This window comes from Marmota flaviventris, chromosome 18 (assembly GCF_047511675.1).
Source record: "Marmota flaviventris isolate mMarFla1 chromosome 18, mMarFla1.hap1, whole genome shotgun sequence".
In the NCBI taxonomy this organism is placed as follows: Eukaryota; Metazoa; Chordata; class Mammalia; order Rodentia; family Sciuridae; genus Marmota; species Marmota flaviventris.
This window is the reverse complement of record NC_092515.1, coordinates 37,355,475-37,373,570: the sequence shown is the minus strand read 5'-3', so window position 1 is coordinate 37,373,570 and position 18,096 is coordinate 37,355,475. Positions and strand designations below refer to the sequence as shown.

Below are 18,096 nucleotides of genomic sequence, written 5' to 3'. Positions count from 1 at the left end.
ACCCTCACCAGAAGGCCAAAGTCTTATTCTCATTGATGCCTCTGGCAATAGGTGGCTAGCTCCTGCCCCCACCCTCCCTGGCCACCAAGCCCAGGAAGAGGACCCTGGGCCATCTGGATGGCACCTCTGTCCGATGGTAGTCATGACAACGTGTGAGCACCTGGAAACAGGTCCCGAGGCGCAGGTGCACAGTGGGTGGACCAGGGACAGGGGTGGGCAGGAGCCCCAGGCAGAGGCGGCCTAGTCCAGCTTGGCGAGACTCCCCCCTCAGCTGCGCCCTCCTGTGGGGAGATTTGGAACAGCAGGGCCTTGTTCCAGTCTCGGGGGCCTGTCCTGACCAGGATGTGATGGTGGCTGAAGGGTCAGAGGGGCAGGAGGGCCTTAGACCACTCTTCACTGGAGACCACCTTCAGTCTGGCACCTCCCTTGGAGGCAGTCTGTCAAATCCCCGAGTATGCGGGGACCTGCCTCTCCCCTGGCCCACAGGAGGGAGGTGGCTCTGGCCCCTCCCCCTTCACTCCTTCCAGGACCTGTGGTGGCCGCTGGGCAGACAGAAACACAGGAGAGGCTGCCTGCCCCCAAGAACCTTCCAGAAACACCGCGGAGCCATTGGGCATGGCGGGCCATGTACAGACTGTCTCTGCACAGGGGCAGCAAGTCTCCATAGCTGGGAACCTGAGATGTCAGGGAAGGTGACATCCAAGCTGAGACCAGAAGAGGGTAGGATGTGGCCAGAGGGACAGTGACCTGTGGGTGAATTATCCAGGCAGAGAGAAGAATGTGTGGCCACAGGACTGGGGGAGGGGGTGGGAGAGGAGGGGGAGGGAAGGAGGGGTAGAGGGGGAGGGAGGCAGAGGGAGGGGCAGGTGATGGGGGCGGGCAGGTGATGGGGGTCGGCTGGCCAGTGCAAATCCTCCAGAGGCCCAGACACAGAAGGCCCTTGGTGGCTCCCAGAACAGTGCCTGATGGCCCAAGACCTGTGCCCACGGGCCCACAGGCTCTGGTTTGTTTTCTGGGCTCCCGAGACACTCAAAAAAATGGCTGACCAGGTTTCCTGGCAAAGAGGTGGTGCCCCACACCGCCGGTTTTAGTTTTCTTTTCCCTGTTTATTTACTTATTGCAGTACCAGGGGCTGAGCCCAGGGGCACTCTCTACCATTAAGTTACATCCCCAGCCCTTTTAAATTTATTTTGACATCAGGTCTCACTAAATCCCTGAGGCTGGCCTCGAACTTGCAATCCCCCCTCCTCAGTCTCCCGGGTCGCTGGGATTACAGGTGTGCACCACCATGCCCAGCTCCCTGGTTATTTCTTCATCTCATGAAGCAGACCCAGGCCACTAGAACCCTGAGCACCAATGTATTTCGGAAAAACCCCAAACCCTTCTTTTCAGTTGCCCTCACTGAGAGTTTCAGGTGAACCCAGAGCCAGCCAGTAGCCTCAGTGGACATCCACCTCAGGGGCAAAGAGGGTGAACTAAGGGGAGCAAGCTGAAGGGTGGAGAGGGCATCTGCCTCAGTGAAGACGTCGTCCCCAAGCCTTTTACTAGCAGCATGAAGTGACTGACAAGTGGAGCCAGCTCAGCCGAAGGATGGTGTACTTTTTCTTCCTGATAGTGGTGTCTGTCAGGACAGGCTGCGTTCTGCTGCAGTAACGAGTAACCTCCAACACTCCCTGGCTTAAAACTACAGAAGCCTATTTCTTCCTCACCCTACATGTCCACATAGATCAGCTCTTTCATGGCCAGAGGTCCAAGTCACCTCTAACCCGGGATCCAGTCGTTTTCTGGAGACCGGCCAAGTGCTGTGCCCAAGGTGCTAGTGGCTCTCATGAGTGTGCTCCCAGCAATTAGAAGTCACACACTGGTTCCACTCCCAGGTTCCTAACCAGAACTGGTCACTTGGCCCCACCAACTTCAAGGGGGTCAGGAAGAGTGGCTGGGTCATTTGCCCAGGGGCAGTGAGCCAATATACACCAGAGACTGCCCATCCCAGTCTCCAAGGACTTGAAAACTTATTAACTTCCTTTTTTGTTCCAAGTCCTCTTGTTAGTCTGGTTTTATTTAAGCTGTGATTCATGAGTTTTGACCTTACCAAGTTCAAATGCAATTGAGAGGAGAAAAGTTGTATCAACTTGACCAGTAGGTATTAGTTTGGGGGAGACCGGGCACATCACAAGTTACTCTTATCTGCTTAAGGATTTCATAACATTCCTCATTGACTTTACTGAAAACCAGGAGGATTTAGCTTCTTTTTTGATATCCTGTGATTCTACACCCTTGCTTGGGTACCAAGCCACAAACTCAGATAGAAATAAGATGTTTCAAGCCTGGTAGGTGGTGTTTGCTGGTAATCCCGGCCACTCAGGAGGCTGAGGTAGGAGGATGGCCTAGGAGTTCAAGAAGAGTCCAGGCAACACAGTGATACCCCATCTCAAAAGAAGAAAAGAAAAAAAAAGGAAATAGAATGTCTCAAGTCCTTTGGAAACATCTATTGCATAATCATAGATTCTATTTACTGAGAGCCCCAATAGGCACGGCATTTTTCTTAAGCATTAGACAATTGTCTCATGATATCTTTACACACGAAATATTATTTCCCTTTTACAAAGGAGAAAACCAGGGCCCAGAGAGGTTAAGTCACTTGCCCAAAGTCACACGGCCAAAGAGCCCCATGTTATATTCTGCTCCTATATTGTTAGAAAACAAGATGTTCACTGCAAATAATTCTACTCTGTCCTCTGAGGATGACAGGACCCCCTGAAGAGGGGAGAGAGAGGGCATCTCTTCTAAAACACGTGCTGTTCCAGAATTCTCCTGGGTCCAGAGGCAGTACCACCCCCAGTTTGGCAAGAAGAAGGAGGAAGCTCTTGGGTTCCAGCCATTGAACTTTGCTGGCAGCTCAGGAAATCCAGCCTGGCACTCGATCTTGTCTTAAGTTTCTGCAGTTGAATCATGATGAATCAGGAAAGCACATGACTGAGCTGAAATCAAGGGGGCTCCGGTGGTCCCGGAGCTCTGCCTCCCACAGGCAGGAGCAGCTGGGCATGTGAGCACAGAGTGTGAGCACACACACACACACACACACACACTCACACTCACCCCCATCCCCCAGGACCTTGTTGTTCAGCCTGAAGTTGGGAATTCCCAGCCGTTCATTTCTGTTTTTCTGCCTGGCCTCACCCTTTTGGGGAATGTACAGAGGACAGAGCAGAGCAAAGAGGAACTAACAGAAAGGGCAGGAGGCCAAGGGCAGCTACCAAGGGACCTGAGAGCCCAGGTTGTGGGGCGTGATTCTGGGCAGAACAGGGGCTGCAGCTCCGGGGGACAGTTCCCAGGTCCCCCGACTCCGGCTCCTGAGCCTGAATTCCACAGGGTTCTACTTTTAAGAATCGGCCAGTGACACTTTTAGAAACAGTGCTTAAGATTCAAATTCTGGAAAAAGACTTTGGGTCGTACCCAGCTCAGCTGCTTAAAAGCTGTGTGACCTTGAGGGAGTCCCACATCCTTGGGCACATAGATAACTTAGCACACTGCCTGGCACCTGGCCCAGTCAGTCAGTGACAGCGATCGATTGTTACTGCACATGACATTATACAACAACAGCCCCATCCCGACGCGGGACCAGCGCTGGGAATCGCTTCCTGGAACTCTGGAACTGAAAGAGAAAAGAAAACGGCACAAATATTGCCAGGTCCCTGGGGAATTGCTCTGAGCCCAAATCCAGGTCTGTCCCTCTCAGCCTCTTCCTGAGCCTGTTGGAGGGTCCCACGTCACCTAGAGGGGAGGGTGCCAGCACTGCCATGCGGAAACTGGCCTCTGCCTCTGGCGGAGAGGCAGCGAATACAGAATCCTGCAGAAACTGCAAACCCAGCCTCCACGGGGCTTGGTAGGTAGTAAGATGTGGAGGTCAGAGGACGTCAGGGCAAAGAAATTGGGTGCCTATCGTGGTCTGGCTTTCTTGACCTACCTACTTTTTTGAGGGGAGGGGTACGGGGGATTGAACTCAGGGGCACTTGACCACTGAGCCACATCCCCAGCCCTATTTTGTATTTTATTTAGAAACAGCGTCTCACTGAGTTGCTTATCACCTTGCTTTTGCTGAGGCTGGCTTTGAACTCAGGATCCTCCTGCCTCAGCCTCCCCAGTGGCTGGGATCACAGGCGGGAGATACCACACCCTGCTGACCTACCTACTTTTGATGGAGACTTGGGTTCAGAGAAAATCATCTTATAAGAACAACAAGAGAAAAGAGACAGTCAGTGGTAACTGAAGCACCCGAGGAGAGGGGGTGGTCTCACCCTGGCCTGCCCCACCTGCGGCCCCTGCCCACTGCCCCCCTGGGGGAGTGTGAGTCTGTGAGGCCAGATCTTCTATGACACTGAGAAGATGTAGGAAAGGGAGTCCCCGTGTGCATTTCTGATTTTTAAATGTTGCCTCTGATTTTTAAAAGTACCATGTAGGCATTGAATCAAAAATGTCATTAATGGTAGGATGTCCTGATATCTAATTAATTAATGAAGCTATGATGAGCCGTTGATTGCAAAGCAAATTCCAATTCCCAACCTGTCACCGTGGGGAAAAAAGTGCTTCTTAGAATCCATGAAATACTGTCTGTCAACAGGCTGGACTTGACCTGGGGCAGCCGAGGGGCCACTAGGAGGCTCACACTTGGGTCACATCCGTGGACTCCTAGGTCCTTTGAGATGTTCTAACCCTCATTAATCTTTGTTTTAATCAGGAACGAACCAAGGTAGTAAAGAGGAAAACGTGGCCCAGTTTGCTTCATGAGTCACTGGGTCACTGACGGTGATAACAGGGTCCCTGGGGTGGTGGCTCAGGGGGCCTGGGGTAGGGTTTCATAGAGGATTCTGAGTCTTACCAGACAGAAGACATCTCACATCCTTTTTTTTTTTTAATGTGGTGCTGGGGATCTAACCCAGTGCCTCATGCATGCTAGGCAAGCGCTCCACTACCGAGTCACAACCCCAGCCCTCACATCCACTTTTAAACAGGCCCAGAGAGGTAAAGACGCTGGCCCAGCATCACACAGCTGGCAGAATAGACCCGGCCAGAGCCCAGCCCTCCTAAGCTGCATCCCCAGTACCCCTTCTCCCTCCTGCTAGTTGTCAAAGGTCCCCTGCTCCAGGCAGGCTGGAGATGGGGCTTCCCAGGGCCCATACAGGGTGAGGCCTGTCCCTGTTCCACCCCGCTGGGGCCTGCCCCAGAGAAATCACCCTTATTTGATTCACAAGACTTTTGAGTTTTATTAATAAAATACAAAATGGCACAGACATTGGTAATGAGGGTTGAAAAGCAAAAATATCAATCAACTCCTTCAAGATCCTTCCCAGAGTGTCTCTGTGCATGTCCTGCTGAGGGGACCTCGTCCAGCAGCCTTCTTACACGGGAGGGATGTCCCAACAAGAAGCCAGCGCAGAGTGCACCCCGCCCTGCCCTCTGACTCCTGTCAGGAGTCCCCACCTGAGGGGCAAGGCCCACCTAGGCCAGGCTCCTGACAGCCGGGGGAAGGGCAGGTGGCCCAGCTGGGTTGACTTCCTCTGAGCAGCCACCTGGTGCAGCCCAGCCCTGCAGAGGCTCCTCAGTAGAGAGCAAAGGTCAGTCTTGGGGGCAGCCAGAGGGAGGGGTGAGCTGCCACAGGGGCCCTAGAGGCCTAGGTCTGTAGGTCCAGCCCAACAGCTCACCTCCAGGCCTGACAGGATCTCCAGCAGTCCAAAAGGGAACCCAGGACTTTGTGGTCACAATCACCCTCCCTCGCCCCTCTCCCCCAGGGCAGAGTCCCTTCCAGAGCTAAACACAGGACTCCTGAGGTCCTCACGGGAATTCCTGGCCCTGCCTGCAGCGGAGTCAGGTGAGGGACAGCACCCAGGGAGCTGGGCTCTCCAGGAGAGAGGGAGGCGGGAGGGAGCCCTGGAGTGTGCACCACGGGGAGCCACCCTGCACACGCCCTCAGGTCACACCCAGAGAACGCTCCGGACTTTCCCTGGCACCTTCCACAGACTGCTTGGCCCCTCTTGGGCGGGTGGCGGCTGACATCCCCCCCAACATACACGGGTCCTCCTGCCAGCTCAGAGCCTGGACAAGGAGGGGCTTCCTCTGTTCCCACAGGTCCCCCAGGCCAGCCCCCACTTGGGGACCCACAGCACAGGACCTGAACTATCAAACGGCCCTTTGCAGGTCCCCCAGGAGTCAGGAGTGGCAGAGACCCTCTAAGTGCTCTGCGGACGAGGCTCAGACAGCATTGAGGGGCCGGGGAGAGGGTCTCGCAGAAGTCTGGGAGTCAGCAGTACAGCCATGGCACGGACCCCCATCCCCCCTTCCTTTTGCTGGGTGGGCGGGTGGGTGGAGTGGACCCCAGCCACCAACTCAAAGTTCCTTCACTGCACAGAGGAGACCCAGGAGGAAAAACATCCATGCCACTAAATGACCTCAGCTCCCTCCCCACGGTGCCAGGGGCTTCTCCCAGAGCAGGTCTGGGAACACCACACGAGCCTCATGCAAGAAAGACATGGCCCCTGTTGTGGGGTGGGCTCTGTACAAGGGACAGGGAGAGATAGCACCGCAGCTGGCCGGGGTGACTGGCAAGTGCAGCAGGACCAAGAGACACAGAGGTCTGGGGAGGGGACCGAGGGCCTGGCCTGTCACTCATCTTGAGATGGGAGGAGGGCAGTCCTCACAGGGAGGGTCAGAGGGGGCTGGGCGTTCAATAAATAATTGTTCACTGGGGGCTGGGACAGTGTCCAAGGGAACCTCTAACCAGCCAGCAGCAGAGGAGGGTTCTCGGGTTTGGGTGAGTTGGAGGCCGCTCCTTCTGTCCCTCGTAGGTTGACAGTGGTCAAGGGTGGCCTCCCGGGGCCACTCCTGGGGGCGCCGAGCAGCTTGCACCAGGAGATCCCGCCTCCCAGGCTCCATCATCCCAGCTCAGGCCAGGCCCTGGGGTGAGGGTGGGAATGAGGATGGGGTCCCCAGGCAGCTGTCTGAATCAAACAACGGGACACAGGCAGGTGGCCAGCTCACACTGGCACCAGGACATAGGAGTTACTGCCACAGCTCCGGGGGACATAGCGAAGGCCTTCCACCATCTCTCCCGCCATCTTGCGGGGGCAGCCCTGGAGGCTTTGGTAGGCGAACATGGCCACCCCCAGGCAGAAGAGGAGGCCGAGGAAGGCCAGCAGCCCCACTGCCTGCCTTCGGGTGGCTTCCTGGGGGCCAGGGTCAGTATTGATAGGGCCAGACGTATTAGTCAACCTCTGGGTATGGGTGGGCTCCTTAGTTTTGGGGGCCCAGCTGCCTGAAGCCACTGGCTCCTGGCTAGGGGTCCCTTCGGAGGAGACAGGGACCACAGGAGCGTGGGTCATCTTTCCAGGCCCCGAGTCCTGGGACGCACCCCTGGGTGTTGAGACAGGACTCATCTCCTCAGGCCCTGGAGAGGTCTCTGGACTAGGGGTCTGTCCCCTGCCCGATGTGGGCTGGCCTTTAGACAGGGTGGTCTCCTCGAGGGCTGGGTATGACATGTCGGGGGTCTGGGTGGAGGGGGGCTCCGTGGAGAGGACCTGGGTGGAGTGGGTCTCAGAGTGGGCCTTTATGACCCGGAGGCCAGGCCCAGTTTGGCTCTGCTGGGCAACAGTGGTAGAGGCCACAGCTGTCCCGATCGGCTTGGTGCTCCTTGGCCCAGCGGGAGGCCTTTCCTCTGGAGCCTTTGACGTCGGGGTTGACCTGTACCCTGAGGAGTCCGTCGTCCCCACTGGCAGCTTTGGGGAAGTCCCCATGGACCTCTGGGCCTCCTGAGAAGAAGTCGTCACCTCCAAACTATTGCCTTCCCCTGTGGCTTCAGGCTCAGAGAATGCAGGATGGGACTGTCCCTCGGTGGTGGCTGGGGTGATCGTGGGCTCTGAGCCAATGTGCTTCTCAAACGTGCCGCCATTTTGAGTCTGAGCCGAGCGGTTTAGATGCTTCATTGCTTCTTGGACCCATTTCTCCTTTGGGTCGGCACAGAAATATTTGTGCCTTTTGGTCTCCAAGCTACAAGGGAGGGAGACAGGGACCCGGTGATGCCCAGAGACCAAGAGAGCCGGGGAGGTGGGAGTGGGGGCTGCCCGGGCCCGGCAGGCCAGCAGACTCCATCCTGGCTCCCCAGCCCGAGGGCCCCGGGATCACGCCCCTGGCCCACCAAACCTCACGGGGCCTGGAGACAGAAATGCCCGGCAGCAGGAGCGGGGCTGACCCAGGCCCCAGAAAAATCCTGTTGGAAGACATTCTCTTTCTAAACCAGGGAAGTCCTAGGCAAAAGGGGCCAGGTTGGTGGCCCTGCTTCTTATATTGTTTAAAAAAAATAAAATAAAAGGTAAAACTTAAAAAAAAAAAAAAAAGCAAAAAACAAAGTTATGTAAAAGGAGTACCCGGAGTAGGAAGTCAGGAAAAGCTGAAAATATCACCCACACTAATGATCCTGCCGTCACCCTGGAGGCAGGGGCTCTCCCTGATGGGGAGGGAATGTCTCCGCTATTTTTTGAAGTCAGGTGTGTGATAAGGAAGCTCCGTGGTGGGGACTCTCACTCTGGAAAAGACCCCATGCCTCAAAGCCCTGTTGTTCCTCTCCCCCCCATTTCATGGCCGCCAACACCCACCAGACCCCTCCCCCTCCTCATGTGTGCTCAGGCTGAAGGCCTTCTGGGAGCCCGTGGGGGTCCTGAGTGTCTTCCAGCTCTGCAGTTTCCTCTGAAGCTGGGTGCAGCTGGACCACCCACTGAGTCTAAAGCGTGGAGCAGCCTGGGGCTCTTGCTCCGTGCCGTGGTCTGTGTACTTCCTACCCGGCTGGCAACCCAGATGCCAGGATCATCCCCATTTTCCAGATGAGGAAACTGAGGCTCAGATGAGCCTGGCCCTGGTGTTCTGAGAAGCCAGAGAAGTCCAGGAAACTGGGGTGATCCTCACCATGATCCCCTCCCGCCAATTCCCCTTTACCTAGAAAACAGAAATAATAATTTGGGGGCATCTGGCAGAAGTGATCTTTGACCAGAGAGCAAAGAGGTCAGGCAGGAGCATGTGCCACACCTTGAGCCTCGAAGGAGCTGCATGGCCGAGGGCAGGAAGCTCTGAACTTCCTCGAGCAGAGCCTGGACAACAGATGGCTACTGGCCATTTCCTGTCCCTGGCCTGCGGTCTGGTTGAGGCTGCTTGAGGACCCAAAAGAGAGCCCTGTGGAAGGGTCTCAGAGCTGAGGAGCTAGGCAGTTACCCACAGGGGCACTGGGGTGGGGGGAGTAAGTGACCAGGATGGCCAGGGAGAGAACGGCTCAGCTTGGCCCCTTCCCAAGTCCCTCAGGGCCCCGTTTGTTTCCTCATCCACCAAATGGCCATAATGATCCTGGTGGGGTCCAGGCATCCTGCCAAGCCATGAATTACATTGTCTCTTTCATCTTCATCTTACCGAGGAGGAAGCCAAGGGTTGGGGTTAAGCAGTGTGACCAGGCCACCAGGCCAGTCACAGGCAAGGGCAGGACTTGCGCCCAGTCTGTCGGGGCCTAGTGTGCCCTGTCGGGATGCCGCGCGTTCCTTTCCTCAAGACCCAGCAGGGTTGGGGGCTGTGGACTACACACTGCAGCCCAGGAGCAATGAGCCCTGGGTGGCTGCCGCAGGCCGCAAGCCACGGCCCTGCCCCTTGGCCACCCTGGGCCATTCAGGAAGCCACTCCCCACCTTGGTCAGGTGGCCCAGATATTAAGGTCCGTGAGGTGGCCTGCAGCCCGGGAGCAAGGGGAGCATTTGCCAAGGCCTTTGGTGGGAGCCCAGGGTGAGGTGCGCAGGTGCGGATGGGGACCACGTGGGGGCCCAGGACCCACGTGGGAGGATTGTGAGGGGAGTACCTACACGACAGCGCGCCTGCCGCAGGACTCCGGGTTCTTCCAATAGCCAATGAGTAAATTCACGGGGATTGGTCGGGTCATCGTGCTGCACGTGATGTTGCATTTCGTCACACCGTGGTGCTGTCCTGTGTCAACAAGGCCTGGGTCAGCAGGACTACTCATGGCCTCTGGCTGCCCATCCCCAGGCCAGCCCGCCTCTGCCACACCGCCTAAGCCAGAAACCCGTCCCAGCGCTGGCTTTTGAGGCACTGGACTCAGCCCCCGCCTCTTGATGTCACTAGGCCTGAGTTTTATGCCACATAGGGACAACTGTAGCACCCACCTGCTAAGGCTGTGGTAAGGGCTAGGGGAAGTAAATTCTTGTTTACAAAGCTCTTTTTATCTAGCCAGGCGAGGTGGTGCATGCCTGTAATCCCAGCAGCTGGAAGGCTGAGGCAGGAGGATCACAAGTTCAAAGCCAGCCTCAGCAAAAGAGAGCTGCTAAGCAACTCAGTGAGACCCTAAATAATATGCAAAATAGGGCTGGGGACCTGGCTCAGGGGTTGAGTGCCCCTGAGTTCAATCCCTGGTATTAACACCCCCTCCCTCAAAAAAAAAAAAAAAAAACCCAAAATAAAAACTTGCTATGTGCCAGATAAAAAGAACTTTGTAATTTTTTTGAGAGGGGGGTTGAACTCAGGGGCACTGGACCACTGAGCCACATCCCCAGCCCTATCTTGTATTTTATTTAGAGACAGGGTCTCGTCTTACTGGGTCGCCTGGTGCCTCGCCCTTGCTGAGGCTGACTTTGAACTCGGATCCTCCTCCTCAGCCTCCTGAGCTGCTGGGATTACAGGTGTGCATCACCGTGTCCACTAGATAACATAGTTTATAAACATGCAGGTAACAGGTGCCTTCTAAGAAGGTGGGGTCTGCAGAAGAGGTGCCCCTTTGTTTGCAGAATGAGTTTTAGAGAAGAAAAGAGGCATCCGGAGTCCCAGGAGCAAGAGGAGGAAGGGGGAGGGAAGGAGCTGGAAGGGCAGGCATGGCAGGGGTGCAGATGGGGCGGGCAGGGGTGCAGATGGTGGGTGGCAAGAGGAACCAGAGTGGAACCCCAGGAGCGGTGGGGTAACTAAACCCAGTCATCTGATAGAAACATTGAAGTTGTCTGCACTGCATTCTGCCTTTCCCATTCTTCTAAAATCTCCAGCAGAATTTTGTCTGTTTGGTAGAAGCTCAGGGAAAATGGGTGTCAAAATGGGGAAGAGCTTGAGTCTCAGATCTGGGTCAAGGTTATGTCCAGCAGCAGCAAAGACCCCGGAGAGTTTTGCAAACATCTAGAACCTTCCAGGGCAGTGGAGTGGAGAGACAGGCCTGATCTGAGCTAGCTCTTCAGGGTTGATCCCTCCGTTCCACCAAAACACGGCCTGCTCACACACTTACACACGGTGGACGTGCGCATGCACACACCACACACACACACACACACACATACACACACTCACTCTTCCTAGAATCTGCTGCCTCCTTGCCCCGTCACTCCCCTTAGCCTTGGCCCAGGCCACCTGCGGGAGGGTGGGCAGAGCCTGCAGCTCTGGGCTGGGTCACCAAAGGGCAGCACTTCCAGGAACAGCCCCTTCCTAGGACGGACAGGAGGGGCTGCTCTACTCTGCAAGGAGACAGGATGTGAAAGTGACCGTGCGGAGTTGTCATCCTCCTTTTTCCCCAGTGGGACCTCAGAATGACTCAGCAGCAGCCTCTTAGGGTCTCTTGAGGGGAGCAGGCAGTAGCCCCTGAACTGGTGTGGCAGGTGTCGTCCTGGGGAAGCCCCAGAAAAACCGTGTCCCTGAGTGACATAAGATAAGCAGGGCCGCAGGTGGGAGGGGAGCCCCCACATCCAGGACGGGGAAGCCACGGAGGCCTCCATCTAGGAAAAGCCACACAGACACTCTGCCCCAAAGCCCCCACCCTCCTCCACGGGCGGCAGGACATTCGGTCCCACCAGGATGGCTGAGTTGCTAACCTGGGGGAGGCCTTTCACTTCCGGGGGCTGAAGTTTCTACAAATAGAGATAATGCCACCAGTCACCCAGCCAGCCCCCTACTAACTGTCCACTGAGTATCAGGACAGCAGGGAGCTTGTCTGTCTTGGTGTCACAGTTTTTTGCAGCATCAAGCCCAAGGTGGGAACTCAATATTAATATTCACAGAATGAACTAATGTCTCCATCTACCTATCCCTCTTTATGTTCCCACCTACTATCCACTCATCCCTCCCCCTTCCACTCTGCCACCCACTCATCCCTCCCTCACCCACCCACCCACCCATCCCTCCACCCACCCCTCTATCTATCCACCCACCCTCTATCTTCCCCCTCCAGTCAATCTCCTGCTCAGCCCCACCCACCTATCTACCTGCCACTCATTCCCCATTCATCCAACTGCCCGCCCCCCACTCACCCACCTACCACCTGTCCATGCTCAGCTTCCCTTCATCTCACCCTCCCACCTGCTTTCTGCGGTCCATCCTCCTCCCCAGCCATTCACCCATCCTTCCTCCATCCCTCCATCCTCCCTCCCCCATCCGGAGGCAGCCGACACTTGCTCCAATTTTTTGAGGATATACAAATTTTTTTAGGTCCTGTTCTCCTGAACCCTGGTAGGCTCTTTCCCCACAGGTGCTGGGACTGAAGACAGCACCTCAGTTCCAATAAATGGGACTGACACCAAATCACCATATGTACCCAGTTAACCACAAAGTTTGATTCCTTCGCCTCCCTAGACCCTGTGCTGGGTGCTAGGAGGCACGGGGCGGGGGGGGTGGTAAACAAGGCCAGCCTCGCCCTCAGAAGGCTGCTAGGCTGATGGACAGGCGAACACACACAAGAAAACAAAAACAGTTGGGTTTGTGTGTGTGTGTTGTTGTTGTTGTTGAGCACCTACAGGTGTCAGACCCTATATGCAGCACATACACATTTGCACTCATTAATTCCTAACATCCCTGCAAAGGGATATTCTATTCCCGTTTTCCAGATGCAGAAGCTGAGAACCAGAGGTTAGACCACTTGCCCAAGGCCACACAGCTGCTCAGTAGGGAGCTGATTTTCTACTCAGCCCCCAGACATCCCAGTATTCTAGGTTGCCATGGGCGCCTGGTAGAAACACCATGTTCCAGAACATACCACAGACATACTGGGGTTGACAGGAAGGAGAGACCACTTCCAACTGCAGGAGATCAGGGAGGCTCCCTGGAAGAAGCCCTCCAGGCCTGCAAAGAGGCCTCCGAGGCGGCACGGTGTGGGTCCCTGGGCAGGGTGCTGAAGATAGGGCATGGGCCCTGGCTCAGCTGTGTGGCCTCTGTGGGTCTCTCAGAGCCTCAGTTTCCTTCTCTGTAAAACGGACGTGATAACCACAGCTTCACAGGCAAGGTGTGAGCATGAGCAATTTTTTTAAGGTCTGAAGCATTCTGCCATTAGAGCAGGGTCTCTCAACAGCGACCCTACTGATATTTGGGAGCAGATGATCCTTTGTTGAGGAGGACTATCCCGTGAGCTTAGGATGTCACAGCACCCCTGGTCTCTGCCCACTAAACCTCAGTAGCACCCTGAATCACAAACACTGGGACCTTTGGAACAACCAAAAGTGTCTCCAAGTTGGGCACAGCTGTGCACACCCAGAGACTTAGGAGGCAGAGGCAGGAGGATCACAGGTTTGAGGCTACCCTCAGCAACTTAGTGAGACCCTGTCTCAAAATAGAAAATAAAAACATAAAAAGGTCAAGGATGTGACTCAGCAATAGAGCTCCCCTGGGTTCAATCTCCAGTAGCAAAAAGAAAAAAAAAAGTCTCCAGAAATTGCCAAATGTCCCCCCATCTTGGATGCAAAACCATGACGAAGGACCACTGCCCTGGCCCACTGCCCCTATGGCTCTTCTCTCCTCTATTTTTTTTTTAATCACGGTGTTTTAAATTTTTTTCTACCTTTTAACTTTTTTTTTTAACCTTTTAATTTACATATTGTCTGTCCAGTTACATTCCAGCACACTGGGGCTGGGACTTTTGACCTTTTCATTCACTGATGTGGTCCCAGCATCTAGAACTGTGCTCGTCACCTAACCCGCAACCAATCCACATTTGTGCAATAAAGGGTAGAAATGCCAAAGGAAGTGCTTCGTATGTGGCATAGAAAAACCTGAACCAGCAGAGAACTAGAGGAATTTTTATTTAAGTTTGACAGGGACCTGGATCTGACACTCTGAATTTACCCTCCCCTGCCCACCCCCTCTACCCCCAACCGCTAAGCAGGGGGACAGGACTATAGCTGCTTAAAACAGATTTTTTTCCTCTTTCTTGTCGGGACTTGAGTGGGAGTGAATGCGTCAGTGCTTGGTGAGAAAAATCCTCTGCTCCGACTTGCATCTGCAGGTTTGTTATATAAAGCGCAGAAGCTCCCCTCCTGACAGCCCTGCAAACCCACATTTGGGAACTGACGCAGCTGCCCTGCACCAGCCAGGCAGCAACCATGAATCCTGAGTCCCCTCCTGGGGGACCTCCAGGGTGGGCTGGGTTGAATGCTCAGTTTTATAGGAGAGGCTCAGAAAGGCTGAAAGGAAGCCCAGCAATGTCAGTGACCAAGATCAGGGCAGGAATGGGCTGGTCTTTAAGCCTCAGGAGTCCCTGGGGTTCTCTTTCTATCCTAGCATAGAATTACCTACATCAGTTGAGTAAAAGTAATCCTCCTCCCTCTGCAAAATATCCTCATAGATACTGCAGCCTCGTTACCAAGGAGGCAATAGCTATTTTTAAAGGTGCAGTGGATAAGACCAGAGAAGACAAGACCCTACTCAGGGACACACAGCAAAGTGATAGCCAAGGAACTTCTTCCTGACTCCTCACCTTCCAGTGCTCAATGTCCTCAAACACCTCAGGCTTCCAGGCCCAGCTCAGATAGCAGGAAGCCAGCAGCTGTAGGCTGCCACCACCCCACCTACCTGCCCACGCACCCGCCTGTCCCCTGTCCCACTGTGGGGTTTGCTCCACGGAGATATTCTGGACCCAGGCCACAGGTTCTCACTCTCGCGTTCTCTCTCATTCTTCCTAAGGCAGAGTCTCACCTTCTCTGAGCATTAACCTGCCAGAAGGCTGGGGGGCCAACCTGGGGACAGGTGGCCCAGAGAGGTGGTGAGCGCAGAGCTCCTGCACCAAGTCCCATAGGTCTTGGCCTCTCCAGTCCCCCTTGGTGCATCCTCAGGCCAGTTTTCAAACCTCTCTGGGCCTCTGTCTTACCCACATCAGGTAGGAGGGCTACACTTGGTCCTACCAGGTCCTGGGCTCCAGAAAGCAAGGGACTGGAGGTGACAGCATAATCCAAGCTGTGCTTGGAGGAGGAGGCCATCTGGAGGGGGTGGACCCTGCTACAGACCCCTAGAGCCACCAGCCTATCCGTGAGCAGCAGTGACCTTGGCCTTCACTGCCCTGGTTCCCTTACTCCTGGGCCCTTGACATTGGGGCAGGAGCCAGCCCTACCTGCACCCTGGTCTGGGACCAGACTGCAGGTGACACTTTAAACCTAAGTGGGAAAACCCAGGCCACTGTCAGCCAGGGCCCCCCACCTGCACCACAGGGGCCCCCTCGGGCTTCTCCTGGCCCCCACCCTCCTGGCATAGCCACACCTGGAACCCTTGTGCCACCCGCACCCCTGTAGGTCGCGATGTTGCTCACAGGGCCAGGCAGGGACAGTCGCTGGAGGGTGGAAATCTGTCCCCAAGGAGGAACAGCCCTGCATCCCGGCCAGGGAGGTGCCCAGCCCCCTCCCGCGCATCCCCTGGGCCTCTCCAGGCAGCGGCCAGGGGTCCTGGGGTCAAGTCCTGGCGCCAAACAGGGGCTGGCTCCCCCGCCCGCTGGCGAGGCCAGGCCCCACTCACCGGCCACTAGGATGGTCAGATGGCAGAGTGTGGCCAGGCTCAGCAGCCAGGCGAGAGGCGTCGGAGCCATGGCGGAGGCTGGCGAGGATCTGGGCCCGGCCAGGGCAGGCGGCTGCGTCCACGCGTTGGAGGAGCTCAGTGCTGTCCCTCCGCCGCTGGAGCTCTGTCGCTTTTTATAATGGGGCTCGGCTGCCTCCGCCCCCAGCCCCCGCAGGCGGCGGTGGGAGGGGAGAGGAAGGAGCCGGGGCTGGATTCCTCCGAGGTTGCCAGGGAACAGGCGGCCAGGGGCGGCGGCAGGGTCCTGGCTGCTGCTGTCCTCCTGTCCTCCTGTCCGCCTGTCCTCCTGTCCTGGCACCGAGCGACTGGACCGGGCCTGCCGGGCTCAAAGGGCGTGTCTCCTCCCCTGCGCACAGGCCACCTCCCCTGGGAGGTAGCACAGGTCCTTGTCCTCCTTCCTAACTGGACAATCAGTGAAAGGATCGCAGGACAGGCGAATAGAGAGTCACGCAGCCCACCTGGGTGTCCCCTGCTCCCTTTTGGCCTGGGAGGTATCCCTCCCACACGGTGATGGGCCCCCAACCTCCAAACCCAAGCCCCAAACTCTGAGCTCTGGGAACCTCGCTCATCAGTCGTCTCCTGAGCTCAGCACAGGGTCAGGCAAACAGTAGGTGCTCCATGCAGTGTTTACTGAATGAATGACCCAGTCCCACTTCAAATGGCCAGATGAGGAGGCTGAGGTCCAGAGAGGGGGCAGAAACATCCAGGTCTACAAAACATCAGGGTGGAGAACCCCCCCCCCACCCCCCCCCCACCCCTGGCTGCCAGGAGAAGAGGGGGCGTGAGGTGCAGAGGCAGCCTGGGCCAGAGAAAAGGACTCTGGCCTCCCTGCCTCCTGCTCCTCAGCCTCCTTTCTTGCTTTGTATCCACGCCCATCTCCTGCTCTGTCCCCTGCCAGTCTGTGGAAATGCACTGCCAACCCTGCCCGGTGACTCCTTAACTCTGTAGAGGTCCTGGAGAGGTCCTGCCTTCTTTGGGACTTCTTGTCTTGGTCTTGGAGTAAGTCTGGTTAGTCCCCTGGGGGCTGGACTTCCTGGCTCTGGACTTGTAGGTGTCCTCTCCATGAAACTGGCAGGACCAGCAGGCCGGGGATTGAGGCCCACCTCAGCGCAGCCTTCCCTGGAGGCAGGAGAGCAGGAGCCTGGCCCAGCCTCAGGCCGCAGGGGATTGTGTGGGGCTGGTTCTCTCTGGGCAGACAGCCAGAGGGAAAACCAGTTTGTCTAGGAGCCAGTGTCCCGGGCTGGTACAGGTTGGGCTGAGCAGAGTGACCACGGCTCGCTCCATGGCCAGGGAGACTCGCTCTGTCTTCAGTCACCTCCACCCAGGCACAGATGGACACTCTGGGGTGTAAGGCCGAGAGGCTGGACACTCCTTAATTGGGGGAGCCCCCTTGGTAGAGGTCAAATGTCCACTGGGGCCCAGAGAACCTGCCCCAGGCCTTGCAGATAAGAGATCCAGGAACTTCACCTTCGCACCTTCCAACTCCTCATTTTACAGCTGGAGAAACTGGACCCAGGGAAGGTGATAAAAACGGAGATGCTCTGCCATGTGAGAGCAGGAAGGGTGAGGAGGGGGAGGAATGGGGGAAGGAGGAGAAAGCAGAAGGAGAAGGCGGTGAGGAAGGTGGAAGGAAGTGAGGGAGGAAAGAGAAGGGGAGGCATCCCGGGAAGCCCGACCTCATAAAGGACAGGAATAGAGGCCCTTGTTCCTCTGGCCCCAGAGTAGGCCCCAGGCTGGGGGGTGGGGTAGTCCAGTGATACACCACTTGCAGGTCCTGCAGGGCCCTTGGTTTGATCCCCAGCACTGGGGAGACAGGAGTGGTCAGAGAGTGAGGGCTTTGGGATTAGCTGCTGGGGCGCGGGGCGCTATTTCTGTGTGATGTCTGCAGCATCCTGCCCTATTCAGACAAATCACATGGACTCTAAGCCAGCCACTTTTTTGGGGGTGGGTACTGGGGATTGAACTCAGGGGCACTCGACCACTGAGCCCCATCCCCAGCCCTATTTTGTATTTTATTTAGAGACAGGGTCTTGCTGAGTTGCTTAGCATCTCGCCGTTGCTGAGGCTGACTTTGAACTCCAAATCCTTCAGTCTCAGCCTCCCCAGCCGCTGGGATGACAGATGTGTGCCACCTCACTGGGCTGCCAGGCACTATTTTAAGAGCTTTCCCCGAGACTGGGGTGTTGCTCAGTAGTACAGCGCTTGCCTAGCATGCATGAGGCCTAGGTCTGAGGCCCAGCACCAGAATAACTGTTTT

The 18,096-nt window shown here is 56.2% G+C and overlaps 1 protein-coding gene across 1 annotated transcript; it reads right to left on the bottom strand.

Annotated features, from left to right (window-relative positions):
• Window positions 1-5,270: 5,270 nt before the first annotated feature.
• On the bottom strand, window positions 5,271-16,122 carry Cx3cl1 (C-X3-C motif chemokine ligand 1). The gene is made up of 3 exons (XM_027938978.2): window positions 15,783-16,122; window positions 9,887-10,007; window positions 5,271-8,040 (listed from the first exon to the last, which is right to left on the bottom strand). Exons 1-3 carry the CDS (start codon window positions 15,850-15,852, stop codon window positions 7,032-7,034), a joined length of 1,200 nt encoding a protein of 399 aa, XP_027794779.2. The 5' UTR covers window positions 15,853-16,122; the 3' UTR covers window positions 5,271-7,031.
• Window positions 16,123-18,096: the final 1,974 nt, after the last annotated feature.